The sequence below is a fragment of the Bos indicus genome, chromosome 2, assembly GCF_029378745.1.
Source record: "Bos indicus isolate NIAB-ARS_2022 breed Sahiwal x Tharparkar chromosome 2, NIAB-ARS_B.indTharparkar_mat_pri_1.0, whole genome shotgun sequence".
In the NCBI taxonomy this organism is placed as follows: Eukaryota; Metazoa; Chordata; class Mammalia; order Artiodactyla; family Bovidae; genus Bos; species Bos indicus.
This window is the reverse complement of record NC_091761.1, coordinates 6,671,334-6,694,369: the sequence shown is the minus strand read 5'-3', so window position 1 is coordinate 6,694,369 and position 23,036 is coordinate 6,671,334. Positions and strand designations below refer to the sequence as shown.

At 39.5% G+C, this 23,036-nt stretch overlaps 1 protein-coding gene across 1 annotated transcript; it reads right to left on the bottom strand.

Annotated features, from left to right (window-relative positions):
* Positions 1–205: 205 nt before the first annotated feature.
* Positions 206–22,917, bottom strand: SLC40A1 (solute carrier family 40 member 1). Its single transcript, XM_019969526.2, has 8 exons — positions 22,585–22,917; positions 22,030–22,097; positions 16,641–16,800; positions 14,370–14,485; positions 12,984–13,110; positions 4,422–4,664; positions 2,950–3,603; positions 206–1,830 (listed from the first exon to the last, which is right to left on the bottom strand). Exons 1-8 carry the CDS (start codon positions 22,625–22,627, stop codon positions 1,517–1,519), a joined length of 1,725 nt encoding a protein of 574 aa, XP_019825085.1. The 5' UTR covers positions 22,628–22,917; the 3' UTR covers positions 206–1,516.
* Between the last annotated feature and the right edge of the window lie 119 nt (positions 22,918–23,036).

Here is a 23,036-nt window from a genome sequence, read left to right as displayed (position 1 = left end):
ACTTCTTCAAGGTCAAAGAATGAGTTCTGGGGCTCATGTTTACTATACTGTTATGCCAGCCACCATAAACTAGACATATGAGCAGGGAGATAACACTTAAAAGTGTGAATTATTACAACATTATAGATCTTTAGAGGGAAACAGATAGTATCTAAAACAGATGTTCTGTTAACAAAAGCAATATTAAACAACAAGGGAATGCAACTCAGGAAAAAGAAGTCAAGATTTTTTTTAATGTTTTTATATAGAAATATTTTACAAAGATTTTACAACATGGCAAATCATTACATCATACTGTAGAAAGAAGAAAAAGATTAAACCTCAAGAAAAGAGAAAGTGCTCAGTGCAATGTATTGCAGTCTCCATGAAAGTGCATGAATGGTTAGGGCAAGGCATGCCGCTGGCACTGGCATGCTGCAAAATGACTTGCAAAACAGCTTTGAAAAAATATATATATAAAAGGAGTTTTTCCCTCCATTTTTCTCAAAGACATTTGAAAGGGATACATTTATGAACAGTTTTGCTCTACGACTAGGTAAAAAGAACTCCTGGGTACAAAACAGTAAAAGTAAAAACGTTCTACTGAGCATGTTAAAAGTAAACCAAATGATTTACAAAAACAAAACCTTTCCAAGTTTGGGCCTGCTTTCTACATTTAACTTGCCAACTCCCTCATGCTCCAAGACAGAGATCCTGAAGGACAGTGGCATGAGTTAAGTCTGGATCTTGACCTTCATGTGACTTTTAACTTCCAGTTTCTATGGCCAAACTGCGGGCACGTTTGAAGTCCTCGTGCCTTCACTGTATTATAAATCTACCCTATAGCTTTGTTTTTACCTGTAGCTTACACAATAGCCATTTTATGAAGTGCTACATATGCTTAATACAATATTTTGCCCTAGCTGATAAGAAAAATACAAAGGTGCTCTCTAAAGTTAAACCATAAACCCTATTAAAGAATTCTAGTTAAGTATTTCATTCCTCCACATATATGTCAATGCCTTAACAGCAATAGGACCAACAAGGATAATACTGGTTATCCAACTTGAATTTTCAAACTTGGAAGAGAATTCGTTTTTATAGTATAACTGAGAATAAGATTTTTTTTAAAGTAAATTAACTAGACTTGAACAAGAGTGTTAGGGCAAACTGACATATCTGAATTCTAGTACAGATAATAAATATCTGCCAAAAAATAACTTAATTCACCTGACTAATCACTCTCCTATGGAAAATTTTACACTCTTATGAGAAATAGGGAAAGTCAGTGTTACTCTTCTAGTCTCTGTATTTAAACTGAGTTTCTCTTTCTCTATTTTTTTTCTATCCTTAAATATAAGGGAAATTAACCAGCTCATTTCTCCTGGCTTGTTTCCTAACTAGCTTTTGGCCCTCAAGGCATAGCTATGGTCAAACCAGAGAGAGACACCCAGCAATTTATTGGAATTCTGAAGAACAAAATATGCACATGTGCTCTACATAATCTAGTAACAGGGGCAGCAACAGCTGAACTGTCTTACACATCAGAAGTATTAGCTTGATCTGCATCTGTAACTTCTTTATCATCATGACCACAGGCAAAAAGCTGGGAGCCCAGAGTTTTCTGGGCAAATCGGAAATACATGACGTGGCCCATTGCCACAAAGGAGACTGAAATCAACACGAGCAAGCCAAAAGCTTCAGGGTTCGGAGCCAGGATGACCATGATGAAGTGCAGAAGGTCAAGAAGATAGTTCATGGAGTTCTGTACACCATTTATAATGCCTCTTTCAGATTCAACAACATTTTCTTGCAGCAACTGTGTCACAGTTAAATCAAAGGACCAAAGACCTAAAATAAAAGATATTTCTTAGAAACTTAATTTTAACTTAGAGCCATACATTTCAGAACTATACATTAAATATCTGTTGACATACACAAAATACATACTTAACTCTATTACCTTAAAGTCACCATATGTATATTTATCATAGCTGAGTTTTAGAGAATTATTTTTCATTAATAAATACTGTGCTATTACTGGTTTCAAGAAATTGTTTTTACAGCCATAAGAAATAATTCTTTTCTGTGATTATTCATACTCTGAAGGCAAAACTCTGAAATCAGAGACATAATAAATCCTATTATAATTACTAGTATTTTTAAAGTTTAAAATGAACGGACCTGATATATTGATAGGTTTAAAGTGTAAGGACACTTTAAGCCATTAATACATTTACTGCTTCGGTCCTAAAGCCCCTACAATAAAGCTGTCTTGCTTTAATATTAATATCCTTAATAAATTAATGAACTGCTGTGTATCACAAGATAAATACGGTTTCATTTCAAGAACGAATTCAGACAGAGATAATTCATCAGCAGTCTATTAATGATTACTTAAACTTTCCTTTGTAAGAGGTTTTTACATTATGCTTCCTTTCAGGGCTATAAAAATCATTTGTTTGGCAAAGTATACAACAAAGAAACATCAGCTAGAGAAGACCTCTGAAGGATTTTTCTCTAACTATTGTGTCTTATTTTTTTTAATTTAAACCCCACTTTTTTTAACTTTATTGCATTGAACTATTTGCTAAATTACAGTCCTTTTGGTAGAGTTATAATAATAAAAAGGCTCTAAATTACTAAAAGTATAATTATTATTGATAATATCTTTTTAAAAATTAACTAAATTACATTAAAAGAGAAAGATATCCACTCAGTAAAAAGCTTCAAGCCCTAACCATGTTTTAGGAAAGTATATATACATACACACTCTACAAAATACAGGTTCTTTCAAACTATAAAGTTAAATTTTCATAATAAATGACTGGATTATACATAAGAATAAAGAGTGGATTTTGCTTAAATTAACATTCAGGGAATATTTTAGCCCAATTTCTGCTGAATTATCTGACCCTCCATTGCAAAAAGACACTTTAATTCATTAATATACAAAAGGAGACTTCTTACCGATTCTAGCAGCAATGACGCCTGCAAACAGCAGGCTGACAGAGATTATAGGCACGGATTTAGAACTCATCTCTGGGACAACACTAGCAGGAACAGACCCGTTTGACATGTGTGTATCAGTTGTAGAGATGATTTCAGGTATTTTTGTAGGTGTAACTGAAAGTGGTTCTGTTTGAATGAACCTAGTACGGATATCTTCAAAAGGTGAAACAGACAAGTCCAAGGGGCTTCCAGGCATGAACACGGAGATCACACACAAGATCAAACAGGAAAGCTGTGCGAGTCCTGAGATCAGACCAGTCCGAACCAGGCCACATCTTCGACGCAGCCATGTAAAAGCCACAGTTCCCATTATTCCAGTTATGGCTGATGCTCCCATCAAAATACTGAGGATGGACCCGCTCAGCCCCTGAGTGTAGGCGTACCCTGTAGTGATGCAGTCAAAGCCCAGGACAGTCATATAGAGGAAAGCAAGACCCATGCCCGCCAGAAACACAGACTGGTTGTAATAGGAGACCCATCCGTCTCGGAAAGTGCGGAAGGGCTCAGCCATCTGGGAGGCACAGCTTGGCTCTTGCTCATGTTCAAGTTCATGGATGTCAGGGTCTTTCTCACCCATTAGATGAGTTCCCTCCAGGGGTTTTGGCTCAGATTCTGTTAATAAAAGACATTATTATTTGAGGGAGGGGACATGGAAGAAAAAGCTAACTACCTTACTCAGTAATTTTCTTCTCCCCATTCCCTCACCTATGGAGGGCACACCCATGGACACCCTCGGCTACTACAATATAATATGTATTTTCTTGTACTCATCTAAGGATTTCAGCCAAGCAATAAACTCCAAGTACTTACATTATAAACAAAATACTATTGATACTTCTCCCCTCCCCATTCCCCCCCTCTCTCAGAATTATAATCCCACCAAAGTAAACAGCAGGAAAACTTAACAGATAAAATCTAATAATTGTCTGAGAAAAATACACAACCTTATGTCTGGGGCCCATTTAAGCTTCCATTTGCTCAGAAGCCTAACTTCCTCTTCTCTTCTTGAAAAATGCCCACCCTCATATCCTCACTCTCTTCCGCTGTCCCACAAATGGCAGGCAACTCCCTTCTTTACAGACTTCTAGGAATTCTCTTCTCTTTCCCCCCAGTGTTCCTCCCATTACCATGCCCAACTCTGCCCATCCCCCAATTAATTGCCCCTCTGTGCCTGCTATTCACATTAAGAAAAAGGGCCAGAGGTCCCATTCCAACCCCTTGAGGTTCAACCCAGATTTGTTCCACAGATCCTCAAAAGACTGGGTTTTAACTTATTACCATGTTGATATAGTTAACCTCATGCAGACCATCAATAATAACTAAACCTGACATAAATTCAAATTTATTTTGGTCTCAACCAACATACAAGATCTGCAAATAAAATCAAAATAAGATCAAAATAAAGGGACCGAACATTTTGTTGAGTTTACCTTTGTATAAATTCAGTCGTTTCAACTCAGTTTCCTCTTTAGGAGGAGCCTTCACAGCTAGAGCAGGGGTTTTCTGGTAAACCTTCCAGAGCAGAAAGTATTCCACACACATGGATACCAAATTCCATGCCGAAATGAAACCACAGCCAATGACTGTAGAGCCAAATGTCATAATCTGGCCAACAGCCATGGGGGCCAAGATGTTGGTTAACTGGTCAATCCTTCGTATTGTAGCATTCATATCTACAGAGATAGGTGAAAAAGGCAGTTAAGTGTGCAAATCTATCAAAGAGAGACTGCCCACGTACATAACGCAACTCATAAACCAAGTGTATTGATTCCTAAGATGTAAATTTCTAAAAGCACTCTGCAAGCAAACTATTTTGTTAGAAAATCAATTGCTGTTTGGAGCAAGTCACATTAAACTTGCCTCAAAAATCATGATTCTCTAGGATTATGTAAGTTAGTCTAACATCAGCTTTTTTAAAATGAATTCAATAGTAACTCTATATTCATTTACTTCAACAAGCATTTATTAAATGCTTATCATGAATTAGGCTATGACAAAAAATGAATACGCTTCCCATCTTCATGAAGTTTATACTCAAATGGGAAAACAAAGACAGTCAACAAGCATATAAATACACAGCAAGTCAGATGTTCATTAAAGACTAGAGTGAAAAATAATGCAAAAGAAGGGCATAGAGAGTGCTCAGGGGAAGGGGGACACTTCAGTCCTATATATGGCAAGGTCAGGGAAGAACTCACGGACAAAAAGAGAACATCATAGCAAAGGCATGAAGCAATAGGAGGTAAAAGAGTGAGTCCTGTGGGTATCAGGGAAAAGACGATCCCAGGCCAAGGCAAGTGCAAAAATCCTGGAACAGGAGGAGCATGCCCACAGGAACAGTGAGGACAGTAAGACTGCAGCAGAATGAGGAAGGGAGAGGATAAGAGATGAGGTCAGAGAGGGACGGACTGGCCCAATCATGCAGGATCTTACCCCACTACTTGGAAATCAATTTTTATGCCGGATGACTCAGGAAACCTTTCGAAGCTAATGAACAGAGAGGTGGTACCACATGACTTGTATTTTTAAAGGTTCATTTTGGCTGCTGTGATAAGAAAACAGCGTGCAGTGTGTGTGTGTGTGCGTGGGTCAGGTTGGGGTGTAGACAACAGTGGAGCCAAGGAGACAGGTGGGAGACGACGTAGGGGGAGCGAGACAGTAACAGTGGAAACAGAGAAACAGACACTGGATATAATCTAAAGGAGAATCAGGAAGACTTGAAACAGATTAGATATGGTATGCGAGAGAAAGAGAGGAATTACAGATGACTCTAAAGTTTTCATACTGAGCAACAATTGGAAGGATAGAGTTTCCACTTACCGAGAAAGGGAAGACTTCAGAAGAATCAGGTTTGGACAAAAGAATAAGCATTTGGTTCTAGAGATATTGATTTCTCTAAGTCGACTGACATTCAAGAGGTTCTGTCAAGCAGACAATTAAACATACAGGTCTGGAGTCCAGAGAAGAAGTAGGTACCAGATCTGCGAGTCACCACCAGCTGCTTGATTTTTAAACCAAAGACACTGGAGGTGACCGAGAGAGTGAGTATAGACGGATAAGGTCTGAGGACTGAGTCTATATTCAGAGGTCAGGAAGATGAAGAGGAACGAGCAAAAGAGGAGAAAAACCAGGAGACTGTAGTGTCCTAAGCCAAGAGGGAGCAATGTTTCAAAGAGGAGGAAGTGATCAACTGGCAATCAATGCCGTTAAGTCAAGAAAGATGAGCACTGAGAAGCATCTCTAGACAGGTCACATGGAAGGTTCTGAGGACCTTAAAAAGAATAGTTCTGGTGAGCAATAAGGGCAAATGCCTCATTGAAGCTGGTTAAAGAGGTTGGTGCCAACTCCAGGGGACACCATTTCTATCATATTCTAAGTGAGTGGCACCGTCCAGCTTCACAATGTGAAAGTTGCCCCCGCCCACCCCCCCCCACCCAGCCCCGGTATTATGGAAAGCAAGGCCCCAACCAAGCAAAGGAATTGGAAAGAGTGAACACAGATATTTCTTTTGGTTAAGTTTTGTTCAAAAGGAGAATAAAGAAATGGGAGTGATAGAGGGGGTAAAGAAGGGCATTTTTAAGATAAGCAAAGTTACAGCATGTTTGTATGCTAATGTGAATGATTCAGTAGATGAGAAAGGACAGAATTGAGTCTACTGCACAAGCTGCAGAGCTGTTCTTAGATAGGACCACAAGCAATTCACGAGTGTAGGTCATGTGAACGGCTGTAGGTACAAGTGGGAAGAGAGACGTGAAGATGGGAGCACGTGAAAATTCTCTTCTCATTTTCCCACTTTCTCAGTAGAATGCAAGGCAAGGTCATCAGCGAAAGTGAGGATGGGAGAGGCGGTACTGAATGTATGAGGAAAAAGTGAGACACAGTCCTTTAGGACAGTGGGAGGAGGAAGGGGCCAGAGGCAATTGTATGATCACACAGCAGCATGAAAGGGCTGGCTTGAACCCAGTGGTCATGAACTTTAAGCGAGAGCAGTGAGCAAAATTGTGCATTTTTTTTTTCACCAGCCATGTGCTACCATGGAGAGTTGGATTTAAGCAGGATCTTAGGAAAGGAAAAGAACAAAAGAAAAGGAGGCCAAGTGAGCTGAGGGTATATACTAGGAGGTGTTCATATGGTTGGAACCACTGAGTTTGGAATTTAAACTGGGTAAGGAGAGGAGACCAGAGAAGGCAATGGCACCCCACTCCAGTACTCTTGCCTGGAAAATCCCATGGACGGAGGAGCCAGGTAGGCTGCAGTCCATGGGGTAGCTAAGAGTCGGACACGACTGAGCGACTTCACTTTCACCTTTCACTTTCATGAATTGGAGAAGGAAATGGCAACCCACTCCAATGTTCTTGCCTGGAGACTCCCAGGGATGGCAGAGCCTGGCGGACTGCCGTCTATGGGGTTGCACAGAGTCGGGCACGACTGAAGCGACTTAGCAGCAGCAGCAGCAGCAAGGAGAGGAGACAAGAGGGGGTCACGAGCAGTGGAAAGGCACTGGAATCGATGACTTGTAGGTGCCAATGAGGCTGGAGCACTGCTGTGGCTGGGGAACCAGGAGGAGGGAGCTGATAAGGCAGGAGGTATAGTTCAAGTCTTGGATGCCAAAGATTGAGATTAGGGAAGGGGAGGGTTTCGCAGTGATAACAAGGTCTTTGGGTATGACCATGGGAACATACAGCTGAGTTAGGGTGGAGGACGAGATGCATAAAGGAGAGGAAATCAAGAAAATAACCTACTTTCTCATTTTCTACCTCACAGAGTGAAAACTGAGAAAGTTCTTATCAATCACGTGGGGCACCTTGGAAAAGCATTATGTGACTAATAGGCACATTAACAGAAAACTGTCATTATTCTTTCTCGCACTCTTCCTGGTCCTCAACTGCCTTCCAATTAGTCCTATGCATGCAGAACACCTGCATGATAACAGGAGAACTTTGACATATTTCACCTTTCACTTGAGAAGCAAAGGCAGTTTTCATCGATCTTATACATAACCAATTTTGCAGAGGCCTCATTAACTTCCATCTGCCCCTGCTAACAATTTCCTAACATGGAAACGTAGGATTCCTCCTAATAACTCAATAACTTGAATTCAAAAATCAAATACTAATGAAAACATACACTTGGATCTGAAGGCCTCAGAACAACAATGAAATTTAACTAAAATGATTTGTTACTTTTTTACTACCTCCCTTTTCAAGTGCTCATGAAACTTCCTAATGCCACCAATTTCTTTTCTTTATTATCAAAATTTAGAAACTTCTATCTAAGGAAGCTAATAATGTTTAGATGTAATGTAGTATCAGAAAAGAGATTTCATTTTTCTGAAGTAGAATTAATTAAATAATTTTTGAAACAGACCTAACCATTTTACTGGTAACAGGCTAGAGAAGAACTGGTCCTCTCAATGTGCAAACATACTCTTTTTCACAGGCTTGTATTGACTCTTATGCAAACACACAAAAGTGTGCTCATTTAATTTCAATTAACTGTTTTCAGCTGCAGCTGTGACAGAGCAGGACATCAGTAACTACTTGCTGTTATAAAGGGTATATTTCTCATAGAATAATAAAGAACAGATTTGCTGAGCAAATAGCACCTCGCAGGTTTGTCTACCTCAAATATGAAATCAATTTTCAGTCAATGGAGTTCAAACAAGAAATGTATCTACCTTACTTGATCAAGCCAACCAGCAGATGTTTCTCTGGAATGATGGACAAGAAAAATCTCAGACACTATGAACAAAAAGTGATTAACAAAGGAAATGAAGAAGGAAATAAAACAACAGATGGAATAAAAAGTCAGGGAAAGGAAGTGAGTTTCAAACAGATTTGACAGGCTAAGGGTCATGGCTCAAGAGAAGGCTTTAATTAGACACTAACTAAATAAAGTACTTAGACAAATTAGTTGACAGATTAATTAACAGTATGTATGTGGGAAAAGAGTACCTTTTCTGGAGCTGTCTAAACTGGATGGTAACAACTATATTTTGACCTGATGCACCGAAATTATAAAACTTTTCAACCTTCCAGGGAACATCTCTCTTGTTCTTTACCCTCAGTGATAAAACTTCCACTTTTATAAACTACTCTGAAAACAAGAAACATTGGGATGTGGGATTGGGAACAATTAGCTTCCAGCTGACAACCCTCCCTCTTAATGGGCACACTCTTACCCCATCACATACACTTTACAACATACACACACACACACATGTGCGATGCACATGCGTTCAGTTGGTCCTGCCCAGTCTCCCACTTGGTTTCTAACAGTCTTTGCCAGCAACCTCAAAGATCGGCCTGCATGAACATAAATTACTCCTGCCTGGAACAGATGTGCATCTGTGTACAGAGACACAAAACCAGAGGTAGCACAGGCGGCAGGTGGAGTCCCCTCCTAGTGTACTTTTCCCCTTTCTCTTCTATTTTTCCTTTACCCTCCTCTTTTTTTATCTTTTCTGTATCTCTGACTTATAGCAGGAATAGTACCAAAATCCATGGTGAGAGCCTTGCTGATCCCCAGCATGGAATAATTATCTGCTCCTATTTTGAAGGACCGTTTTTAATTAGTTTTTAAACAAATATGGAGGTCAAAACTTGAGGAAAAACAACACGGAGAGCTTCTTTAGGCTCTATCCTGTACTTGCAGCTGAATTTGAAACAGCACCACTTCCTAAACTAATCCACAGTGGACAAGAGTTCAACAGGCAGCTTCCTTCCTTTTTTAAACTCGAGAAACTCCAGAAAAGGGAAAGGGAAAGGGAAGTCGCTCAGTCGTGTCTGACTTTTAGCAACCTCATGGACTGCAGCCTACCAGGCTCCTCCGTCCATGGGATTTTCCAGGCAAGAGTACTGGAGTGGGGTGCCAGAAAATAGACCGGTTAGCCCAGATTCTTCCATTATGCAATAATTCCTCAAATAAAGAAAGACAGCTGAGAAGTGGCCAGTCGTATTTTTGTTGTTTTCCTGGAATATCACTTTATAGTCAGAAAGGTCCCAGAAAGTTACATGGGATCTTTGCTTTGTTATTTATTTATTTATTTATGTAGATATTTAGCACAAATGAACCGTGAACTTCCTGATGTTCAAGCTGGTTTTAGAAAAGGCAGAGGAACCAGAGATCAAATTGCCAACATCCGCTAGATCATAGAAAAATCAAGAGAGTTCCAGAAAAACATCTATTTCTGCTTTATTGACTATGCCAAAGCTTTTGACTGTGTGGATCACAATAAACTGTGGAAAATTCTGAAAGAGATGGGAATACCAGACCACCTGACCTGCCTCTTGAGAAATTTGTATGCAGGTCAGGAAGCAACAGTTAGAACTGGACATGGAACAACAGACTGGTTCCAAATAGGAAAAGGAGTTCGTCAAGGCTGTGTATTGTTACCCTGTTTATTTAACTTATATGCAGAGTACATCATGAGAAATGCTGGGCTGGAAGAAACACAAGCTGGAATCAAGATTGCCGGAGAAATATCAATAACCTCAGATATGCAGATGACACCACCCTTATGGCAGAAAGTGAAGAGGAACTCAAAAGCCTCTTGATGAAAGTGAAAGTGGAAAGTGAAAAAGTTGGCTTAAAGCTCAACATTCAGAAAACAAAGATCATGGCATCTGGTCCCACCACTTCATGGGAAATAGATGGGGAAACAGTGGAAACAGTGTCAGACTTTATTTTTCTGGGCTCCAAAATCACTACAGATGGTGACTGCAGCCATGAAATTAAAAGACGCTTACTCCTTGGAAGGAAAGTTATGACCAACCTAGATAGCATATTCAAAAGCAGAGACATTACTTTGCCAACAAAGGTTTGTCTAGTCAAGGCTATGGTTTTTCCTGTGGTCATATATGGATGTGAGAGTTGGACTGTGAAGAAGGCTGAGTGCCAAAGAATTGATGCTTTTGAACTGTGGTGTTGGAGAAGACTCTTGAGAGTCCCTTGGACTGCCAGGAGATCCAACCAGTCCATTCTGAAGGAGATCAGCCCTGGGATTTCTTTGGAAGGAATGACGCTAAAGCTGAAACTCCAGTACTTTGGCCACCTCATGCAAAGAGTTGATTCATTGGAAAAGACCCTGATGCTGGGAGGGATTGGGGGCAGGAGGAGAAGGGGACGACAGAGGATGAGATGGCTGGATGGCATCACTGACTCGATGGACGTGAGTCTCGGTGAACTCCGGGAGTTGGTGATGGACAGGGAGGCCTGGCGTGCTGCGATTCATGGGGTCGCAAAGAGTCGGACATGACTGAGTGACCGATCTGATCTGATGTGAAAGATTCTGAGTAACTTTCTCTTTACTCGGGGCTTTTTTTTTTTTTCCCCAATTACAGACTCTACACACTTCACAGAGTCAGCATGAGTTAAGAAATTCAGATATGAGAAAGAAAATCATCTTAAAAACTAACTTTTCCCCCACATACATTTCAACAGATATATGTGATCTATTTTTAAAACATATCCTTTCGTACCCTTTGAATTTCAGAACATGGACATACGTTACATCCTTAAAACAACACACTGAAAGAGAAAGAAAATAACAGGGAAAAATACCCTAAAAAGGACAAAATCTTATCTTTTAATTCTATGTGACAAAAAGAGATATGGAATTATTTCCTATTAGTAAATGATCATAGGAAGAAAAATCAATGAGAATCACTACTTTAGCTCCAGAGAGAATTTTCTGCAATACAGGCTTTCCTGTGCTAAATTCATCTTCCATACTCACTGACCTCTAAAATCACCGTGGTATCTCTATCTGAAGCAGTGTTATTACTGCTATCACAAAGTGATGACTTAAACAAATCCTTCTTTTTCTTCATGTAGACCTTTCACAGATTTTGTTCCCTTTCTCTCAACTTTTTTTTTTAAACCACACGTCTAGTCAAACAAAGTTGCTTGCTAACCCCAGCCTCTGTGTCCTGGGATAAGCCACTAAAGTGATTGGGAATGGTCTTGTCAGTCAGGGTGGTTGGCAATGAGTTTGTGATACCCATTAATCTCAGTGACTAGCAGAGCTGACCCAGCTGACCTGATGGGTAAATAAGTGCGCATTCCTCCTTTACTCGGCGCGATTTCAATCCATCTGTGTCTGGGTGCTCTATGCAGTAGGGGGTAAGTAGGGAATATTGAGTAAGTAGGTTACTCTAAGCCCAGGTGTTACTGATGTAATGGATATACTGCTCTGTAAGCACCCTTCAGCCTTTGTTTGCCCTCCTGTACATTTCCAATGGACAACTAAAATGCAAGCTTTGTAAGACCTACATTCTATCCTCTACTTCTTTAGTGTTCATAACAGCAGTTACAGTGCATCATACATAATGTAATAAAAGTTATCAACTATAACTTTAAAGTTGAAGGAATTAACTTCTACAGTCTATCCTAGAATTGTGTGTGTGTGTGCTGCATATTCAGTCATGTTCGACTCTTCGCCACCCCATGGGCTGTTGTGTTCCAGGCTCCTCTGTCCACGGAGTTTCCCGGGCAAGAATACTGGAGCAGATTGCCATTTCCTTCTGCAGGGGATACTCCTGACCAGGAATTGAACCCACATCTCTCGCATCTCCCGCATTGGTAGGAGGGTTCTTTACCAGCTGAGCCACATATTTGCTTCTATTTGTTTGGATAAAAGTAATATCCACAATATGACCAATAGGTACTGGTAATAATAACCATAGTATAATGATAAAATTCATGTCAGATATTCACTGTTTTAAGTATTAGAAAGAAAAAGCTCAAAAGAAATATTCTTCTATTTGCCAGGTTTTCATAGAATAAAAGAGAAGGTCACTAGCCTATAAATTAGCTTCTTAACAGTGAGATACATCTTTGTGCTAAGATTGATAATGTAAGAAAAAGACTATTCTTTCAGTTTATTATTCCTTAAAATTACTCATAAAAAAAGGCTTAAGCCTCAGTTATTACCACTGATCTAAAGTGAATCCTAATATAAACCACTTGGTAGAAAGAGAAAAGCAAATTACCTGCTAATCTGCCTCTGTCTCCTCCTGCAACAACCACAATCCAATCCCTTTGGATTGTGATTGCAGTAGCAGTACTGGCCAAGTTTGCAATATTTGCAATCGTGATGATCAAGATATAGCATGAAGTCTAAGGAATTACAGGAAAAACATTAAAATGTCAGTGTTACTACACTGTACCGACTGGTCTTTGGTAGCATAATAAAATTTTTATTTTAACTTAATTTCATAAATTATAAAAAAAAATCATCTTACTTGTAGACATGAAACAATAAGATAGCAGTGGTCAAGTTAAAGGGCATAATATCTTTCTAATCCATATCTTCTGTGGTACAAAAACATATTGAGTGCTTGGTCACATCTGACTCTTTGTGACCCATGGACTGTAGTCTGCCAGGCTCCTCTGTCCATGGACTTCTCCAGGCAAGAATACTGACATGGGTTGCCATTTCCTACTTCAGGGGATCTTCCCAACCCAGGGATCAAAGCACATCTGCGTTTCCTGCTTTGGCAAGTGGATACTTTGCCAATGAGCTACCTGGGAAGCCCCATCCGTAGTATACATGATACAAAAGAGTCATATGCACATTTATATGACCTAGTTATCACAGTGTTAACCTCAGGGTAGTTTTTAATTCCTCCCATAAATATGTCCTTTGGAAGAAACATTGAAGGGGAAGTGAAAAGTCTTGCATTCAAATCAGTGTTCTGACATTTTCCAGTTGCATGACCACAGGCAATCAGCTAACATCACCTTGCCTCATTTTTTCATCAACAAAATAAAGGGAATAGAGTAGAAGATTTCTTGTCCATCTAGCTTTGGAACTCTACAATATCAATTCAAATATACCTAAGATTTACTAGTGACACCAAATGTATTGTTTTCCACTACACCCATTTCTGTGCTCTTTTCTGTCAAGCTATCATGAGATTAAAGTGTGAGAAGTTATCTACTCACGTCCTCAAATACAAATACCAATTATTATTGGAGGACCACAATCATGACTGATTTATATATATGGATAACATTTCTTATATGGTGTGAACAAATTATAGGTTAATACTAATGATCTGAAAGCTAGCAACTGGATTATGTAATAAACTCTTTGAACTGCCATTAAAACAAAAAGGGAAAAAAAACCAATAGAACAAAATTTAAATTCAAACAACACATAATGAATGCCTGTTATGGGCAAAAAAAACCCAAACAAAGTGGTAGGGGATATTAAAGTAACATGGATCACAGCCTTGTCTAACTCAACGAAACTATGAGATTAAAATTAACAGGGCTTATTTGCAAAAGACATTCCCTAGCCTTGAGAGTTTTCCTCTTTTATCACTAACAGATACATCAATTTTCTGCCATCAAAAATCTTGTTGAGAACTTACAAGAACCCATCCATGGTACATAGTCAGAAGCTCGTTCTTATGTAGGAAAACCATCATCAGGATGATTCCACACAGGATGACCGAAACATTCTGGATCACCAGTGAAGTCTGGGCCACTACACAGAAGGAGAAACAAAGTGTTCACACACCAAAGCATCTCAACGGAGCTGTTTTCATCCATGCATCACTGTTTTACTGTATTAATGCATATGCAAATTACAAGAAATGAAAACATTCCTACCTGAACTATTTCTAGCAGGACCCAGCATATCACATCAGACCAGTAAAACTTGCAGACAGAATAAAGAAGTACTTCTCATTTTCCCTGATAAAGCCATTCATAACGACCGTATTTTCATTTATTTTCTTGAAAGTATACTGTCATAAACAGAACTATATTAGATAAACAAGACCCACGTCTCAGCCCTTTGTAGCTTAGGCAAAACTAAGAACGTGGAAGAAGCTAAGGAAGAGGTCATGAAATTCATAACCTCCTAGATGGCGGGCTGAATTTGATAAGATGGTACGGATGAGTAGGAAAGACATATAAAAAATTGCCAAGAATAAGGCAGCAGTGTGTTCCTTTTAGAACACTAAAGCTATTTGCTTTGCTATGAAATTCTAAACTACACCTTTCCTCAGAGAAAATGCCAACTTTCTGAGAGTGAGGCATCCGCGTAGACAAAGAGCTGACACAAGCAGGGGTCAGGATACCAGGAAAGGACACCATGGAGTCTTTGCTTTGCCGCTCACTACACAGATGATCTAGGGCAGCATACTTAACTCTTGTGTCTGTGTCTATAAAGTGAGGATATAATAGACATCTATCTGCCTTCCTTACTTTATGGGGTCATTATGATGCTCAAATAAAATACTCATGAAAGCACTCTGAAAAACACAGAGGGCTATATATGAAAGGTATGATTATAGCTCTTGCCTTTAAGGACATTAAAGCTCATTCTGGCTTAGAAGGTTATATCAAAGCCTCGAGACAAAACAAACTGCTTTCTGAAATTAGTTTGAAATCAAATCCCAACATATAAGTCATCCTTTTATTGCACAAGGCTTAAATACCAACTGAATGAGATTTTTGGCTTTCAGAACCCCACAGACCACAGGAAGGGTACACAAATGAACAGATAATTGTAAGAGCATAAGTGAGATAGTAACTAAGCTGTAATGAGAGTGCAGAAAAAACAGTGTCTCTAGCTAACTCAGCCTAGAGACATCAAAGATTTTCATGGAGGCAGACACATGAGTTGATTACATTGGGTAAGTGCAAGATTGCTATCCCACCGAACTCCTCTTCATCCAACTCAACATTCTTTCCTAACTTACAATTTCAGTGTTCAACAATCATAAGATTAAAGGTCTCTATATATAACATTCCCATGCCCCTACGTATAATGATGTAAATAACTGGGAATTTTTTTTCTAGGATACAAAACCTTTTTTTATATGTTCTTTGGTCTGTTCTCAAAATAAAATAATGTCCATCTTGGCCATTTTACTAATAGCATCAAGTCCTAGAATTTGATAATCCAGTTGCTCTTTAACCAAGGGCAGTCATCCTGCATTGAAAGAAACAGATACCTCAATCTTTCCCCAATGACTAAGACAGACATGGCCAGGTCTTAGCATTATCAACTGAATAATTCTGGGAAATTCTGCCCTGAATTATTATCCAAATTGCCCTTATATTCTGAATAACTGAACTGTTCTCTTTCTTATACAATACTTAATGATTTCAGGATTAATGCTCTAGATTAATGTCAGTATACTATCATTTCTTCTTTTTTCTTAAAAAATTAATAATTCAGCTGTGATCAGATGCTCTTTTTTAAACCCATTGTTTCCATTTCCCCTAAACACCCACCTATATGAAACACAGTACCCCAGAAAACAGATGTTAAAGCTGTCCCAGGAACATTATATTAAGTGAACTCCAATGCAAGTCCTGGTTAAAAAGATGCCAGAGTTAAGTAAACTTTTAATGTTTAACATGGTTCACAGAAAAGTGCTATGATGTTAATCATTAACATTTGTAATTTATGAACAGCCAAAAAAGATACCTCCCCAAATCTGTAAACTCAATATCCTGATATCCCATCTTTCTGCAGGAGTCCCAGCACCCTCCAAGCAGGGGTGCTGCCCCTGAGCACCCTACCACCCAGGCAGGGGCTGCAGAGGTTCAGTGGGTGAGTCCCAGTGGCTTCTCTCTAGCGCAGGCACTGGTCCCATGAACACAGAGGCTCCCATGACACCACTCACCTTTCAGTCTGGCATTCTTATCCACCCAGTCGCCAATGATGGCCCCTAGGACCAGCACCGAGCCTGCCACCACCAGCCCGTAGACCGCCGTCAAGAGAAGGCTGTTCCCGTAGAGCTCCACCAGGAACACAGACACGGCGAAGTGCCACATCCGGTCCCCCTGGAAACAGGACAAGAGAAAAGGTGCTGACAGATTCGGGCGGTGGGGGTTTCTAGCCAATTACACTCAAAAAATCGTTTCCCTAACAAAAGAGCATTTTCCGACTCTATCAGGAGATTTTCAAAGTCAACAATTCCTCTATGGATTGAACGTGGTCAGGTGTTAAAACTGTTCATCCAGGCACAGCGGAAAATATTCCTGCCCAATGACTAAGTAAACCTGAGAGAAAAAGCATATTAATGAAACAAACATACTTATCATTCCAGAAAAGCATAGTTTCCAAGTTCAAGAAGGTTTTTTTGAGATAAAACCTGTTCCCTTTTTTTTAATCAGGTTTCTAGCCAGGCCTGGGATTGAGAGGCATAAAGGAGTTTGCTACTGAACCAGAATGAAACTACAGTATCGTAGTTTACAAACATCAGTATGCCTTGGATGTCAAGTAAAAGCTAGTTTCCCAACTTGTACATGGTAAGAATGCACTACATTACCTTTCAAGTTTCTTTTACCTATAACATTCTAAAATCCATGTTCTACTTCAGAAATAAATTTCAAAGACATAAAACATCAGGACAATCAAAAAGATGAAGTTAATACTTTCAAATTCTGGCACCATATGAAGATGTCAGAAATAAATACATAAATAATTTAACTTTTTGACATAGATGAGTTTTAAAAGGGAAAAAAAAAAAAAAAAAAACCTATTTCTTCTCTCCAGAGTATACAGGAAATGCTGGAATTCACTGCTGCAAAATGAGTAACAGAAACTTTTAAATGAGTTGAGCAAATTAATGTGTAAGAAGTCTAAAATGGACTTTATTATGAGTTTTTAGGCCCCACTGCTGACTTGTAAGGTTAACCTAAACCAGGACAATAATGTTCTATCATAACCTATCGCTATGAGGAATCACTACAGGAAAATAAATTCCCAGGCTAGCCTCCACAGTTACGGATTGGAAGTAGTACTACACTCCTAGTTCTTTCCAACGTCTTAACATCCTCTCAACAAAGTTAGTGTATAAGGAGCAATGTATTATCCTGCTATGTCGTATGATTTTAAACATTTAATAAAGCCAAGACAACAATCTGATGCATCCCAAGTTAAATGGATGCGCATATTGTAGCAAACATTTACAATAAACTTCATATAGACCAGTATTTCTCAAACGGGGGTGAACCTCCTGGGATTGCTTAGCAATGTCTGGATCTGTTTTGGGTTGTTACAACTGTGAGGGTGGGTTTACTACTGGCATCTACAGTCCCTACAACAAAGAATTAATCAGGCCAAGACATCAGTAGTGCCAAGGTACAGAAGCTTTGGTGTAGAGGATTATGAACATTATTTAGAACCACAGCTCAAAGTTAACCTAAGAGTAGGGTCTTGAGGGATGGGGTGAACCAGGACGAGTAAACATCTGGAAACCAGTGGAAGCACTGTGTTTGAAAGACTGATTCTCACTTGATGGTCTGGGATGTGAGCTCTAGCACAAGCCTCAGCACAGGGCAAAAGCCCAGACTAGAAGCACAGCAAATAACTGTGGAATCAGCAAAGAAATGGATGCGCAGTGAATCCTGGCTGTAAATGAGTACAGAGTAAGACTAATTCATCAACCATAATGTTCTGGTACATTAGATTTGTTACATGAATGTTCAAGAAGTTTGAGGTTTAATTAGAACCATAATTCGTATTTCTCATACAGCTTTTTAAAGTTTGCTTTGATAATGGAAAATTTCTTCCACTTAAGTAGGAATAACATTTCAAATACCATTATACTAAATGACTAAAAATATACGATACAGCTTGTTTGAAAACAATAAAAAGACAATTTTACATTAAGATAAAAATGTCAATAAGAGTAACAAATTAACCTATTTTCTTAACCTTTAACATGAGAAGTAAATTTATATTTGATTAGAAGAAAATGGGATGAGGAGGGCAGAGGTGCTTTATCCTAATCTCCATCCTCTAAAAAGATAAAAACACATAAATGCCTCAAATGATAGCCTGCCTCCATGAGAGAATTTATCATAAAGAATAAGAAATATTATTCCTATTGCTTCTTTCTTTCCTTTTGTACAGTTACTCCATTGAAGAACAGTTGACTTACTATGCTGTGCTGGTTTCTGGTGTACAGCATAGTGATTCAGTTACACATTCTTTTTCACGTTCTTTTCCATTATGGTTTATCACAGGATTTTGAATACAGTTCCCCGTGCTATACAGTAGGTGCTTCTTCCTTTCTTTGTTGTTTTACTTCTATATTTTTTTCCAAAAGAATTTGTTTAGGTTTTTTTAAAGCAGGACTTTGAAACAAGTGCCACAAAAGTTTTCTCTCTTGCCTCCTCCTTGATGGAGAAGAATAAAACTTCTCCACTTGCTCCAATTTCCAAAGGCTCAGGCTTTAAGAAGTAACAGGCTCAATATTCACAAAGCCCAAGAATCAGGTAAAGTCTCTGTAAATATTGACCAAGCGAGCTCTCAGGCCCACCCATCCATTCTTTCCTAACCTCCATTTCCTGCCCTCCCACAAGCTCTCATCATACTTTGAGGATTTGTTTACATGTTCATCTACATCCAGAGCACTGAGCCAAAGGCCAAATGAATGTCATTATTGCACTGAATACTTTTTGAGAGGCTACTATGTACCCAACCACACTGCTGCTGCTGCTAAGTCGCTTCAGTCGTGTCCGACTCTGTGCGACCCCATAGACGGCAGCCCACCAGGCTCCGCCGTCCCTGGGATTCTCCAGGCAAGAACACTGGAGTGGGTTGCCATTTCCTTCTCCAATGCATGAAAGTGAAAAGTCAAAGTGAGATCACTCAGTCGTGTCTGACTCTTAGCTACCCAATGGACTGCAGCCCACCAGGCTCCTCCGTCCATGGGATTTTCCAGGCAAGAGTACTGGAGTGGGGTGCCATTGCCTTCTCCGAACCATACTGAAGGCACTAGAAATTCAGCAGTACACAAAAATCAAGATCTATGTTCATGCTGCTTGCATCCTAGTGAACAGAGACCTAAAGCAAACCCAGAGTAGGCCAGGTGGTATAAATGCTACATGGAAAAATAAAGTAGGGTGGGGCAGGAAGGTGGCATTTTGCATGAAGCATACCTATGAGTAGAAACCCAAGGAATTAAGAGCCGGCACCATGCAGACATCTGGCACATAAATGGAGACAGTCCATAGCATGATGCATAAGATAGTAACACTGGCCACCCTTTTTCAGTGCCTTACACTGTTAGTTATCTTTTTGTAATTAGATACATTGTTTAAAACCCATACCAAATTATTTCATAGGTTCCTTGAAAACAGGATTCGCTTCTTACCATATTTTGTATTCTGATAGCATAGAGTAAAATATATTGATCCACTGGCAGAAAGAAATGAAGTCAGAAACAAAAAGCATTCAACCTCAAACAAATCTAACCCAATATAACCTTCTACCCTAACACCTATATACTCAGTGTACAGGAAACCACGGGCAATGGATAGACAGATTTGTACACATATGCATACATATATTTTGTTGGAATAAAACCAGGCAAAGCGTCAAACAGGAGACAACACTCAAAAGGCAGAATTATCTAGCATTAGAGAGCATTCCTTTTTTGCACTCTTCTGCACCAAGAAGTGAAAATCCACTAAACCGTACATGGCTGTAATTGCTGTGTCTTGTTTTAATCCAAGTTTCCCACAAGAACTCCTTTTGCTCAATTATCTTTAAGACTGGAGTAAGCATCTGTCATTTTTCTTGTGTTTTGTATGACAAAAAACAAATCCTCCTGGAACAATCACAGTTCCACTCTTTTGGCAAATCTGACCTGTCAACCTACTAACGAAAGGTCATATAAATCTAAAACTTGATCAGTATTTGGAAGTTAGGCACCTTCTTCCCCTAAGAGATAGGTCCAGATCACAAGATAAGAATTTCAGACACTTACGTCCATCACGTAACACTTTTTTAAAAAAATACTCAATACTACTGAATTAAATTGGAAGAACAATTTAATTGGATTTAAATTAATTAAGGGCAGTTTCACTCGATTTCTACTTAGAATCATCAGTTACCGGAAATGGAACTCAGGCCAAGTCTACTTTGTTTACATGTATTTGCAGAGTCATCCCTGTCTAAGCCTCTGGGGAGATAGAAGCTGGCCTTTCTAAAAAGCCATCTTTGAACTGCTCTTTCTTAAAGAGCTGATAACCTAGCTTAATAATTTCCCAAGGGCTTGGGTACAGATTTCCTCATACTATAGTTTGCATTCACGTCTTAAGGATGATCCAATAGAAGTTTCCACTTTAAAAAGAAAATAGCATTCACAAAATTTATTCTCAAAATTCATTCTCCTTACTTACAGTTCTGTAAAACAGAAACTTACGGTTCTGTAACTATCACACATGACACATGAATAGAATATACTCAGATTTATTGCTTTAAACAATAAGACCAATTGTTTAAAAGATTTTAATCACCAAAGTGATTTAATAATCAAAAAGACATCTATCATCCTTCGGGGATTATTCTTTGAGGTCAGGGGGTGTTGGTGAAAGAACCCAGGCCCACGGAAACACTGGGACTCTTCCAAGACCATGTAAGAAGTCAGAGGGCGACTTAATCAGCTGCTCATTTTCACTGGATGATGGCTTTTAAGATAGACTGAGATGTCTCACATATATCTAGCTACAGATAACATTTGAAAAGACCAGAATTTTCATCTCTCAGATATTTGTTATTGGGGTCCATCATATTTACATTAATCTTAGAACTGCTATTTTTAGCCTATTAGTCACGCCATTATTCTACTGTATTTTCATAGTGTGGTATGCTGGAACTTATCTTAACAAAAGAAAATAAACAAATACCTTAAAATATGTAAAAGCAGAAAGTAATATCAATGAGACATTCATCCATTCTTGGTAGCAGATATTACCATTTATTAAGCCTTGTAAGGCAAAATACAATACAAGTAATGAAGATAATCCTGCCCTTTTTAATCCTGTCTTTGGATAGCTGTTGGTCTACATAAAGTATGATAACCTAACAATTAAGTAGCATTCACTAACACCTATGGGAAAACATCTTTGGTGAAAATAACTTAGAGCATGTGTGTTCAATTGATTTCTTCAGGTGCATGACAAAACTGGAAGGTGGCTTAATACAACTGGCCCAAATGAAAGGAAACAAGAAATTGTGCAAGTATGTTGTAAGAATTACTGTAGATCATCACTTACCCAAGTAGACAGAGAATGACCAAGGTAGAGAAGGAATTTTGCAGAGGTCAGGTAGTTTGCTAAGGATCCTGCAAAGATACACAGTGGGGAGATAAAAAGCGTAGTCACCTGAGTGAACTGAGGTTGGAATGTTCATTCATTTGCTCTTATTAAATACAATAATTAAAAATTGCTTTGTGGGGCAAACCATGTAGATTTCATCAAGTCACCTGGAAACTGGTGGGTAAATGAAAAGTTCAGCATGAGGTCAATTATTATTGGTCAATACCTGCAAAACTTCACATACAGTGAAGAAAGCTCTTGTTTCAACAGTCTTAAACTCCATTCTATTTTTAACAAGGCAATCCAAACTGTCCAGTCGATTCCATCCTCGTTTGTGTGCAAACTCCTTTCCCAAACCTTGAAATTCCTTTCTTCCTTAACCTCCACCAAACCATGAGTCAAAAGAGCTGCTAAGCACGCTGGTTAACAGCTGAGCCACATTCCTCCAAAACCTGCGTGGAGCTGCCGGTCTCCAACGAACCAGTTTCTACCCCAAGCGTGGGCTCTACTCACCACAGCATCCTCCCTGACGGCTCTGCTCTCTTGTCCTGGTCATGACACCAGACGCCCCCCGCTTGTTCTTCTGCTGTTCCTGCTGCTCCTGCTGAGGTGTTTGTCAACAGGAGTGCAAGAAACTGAAGAAAGCACCGCCGAAAATACAACAGCTCTGTGCAAAAAGCCTCTGACGACGACTATGATAAAAACAAAAAGGAAAACGGCCGGGGGTCTTCTTTTAATCTTCCTTCCAAACTTAGCTAACACTGTAGCTGAAGTTGGAAAGGCAAAGCCTTATGGAAGCGGGTGGGAGGCTCAACAGGCCGTCCGAGCCGAGTTGGGAGCCCTGCACCGCCGCCGCCGCCGCCGCCGCCGCCGCGGGCCGGGCCTGGGCCGCCACTTATACGGGGACGGGGGCGGAGCTCCGGCCGCCGCCGCGGCGCTAGGCCAGGCGCCCCGCAGCCTTCCAC

Bases quoted from the DNA above. Each gene is read 5' to 3' on its own strand.
- SLC40A1 (XM_019969526.2), bottom strand. From the start codon at position 22,627: ATGACCAGGACAAGAGAGCAGAGCCGTCAGGGAGGATGCTGTG. The intron at 3,604-4,421 runs GTAAACTCAACA...TTTTATTAACAG, and splicing joins ACGACTGAATTTATACAAAG to AATCTGAGCCAAAACCCCTG. The intron at 1,831-2,949 runs GTAAGAAGTCTC...CTTTTATTTTAG, and splicing joins CGTCATTGCTGCTAGAATCG to GTCTTTGGTCCTTTGATTTA.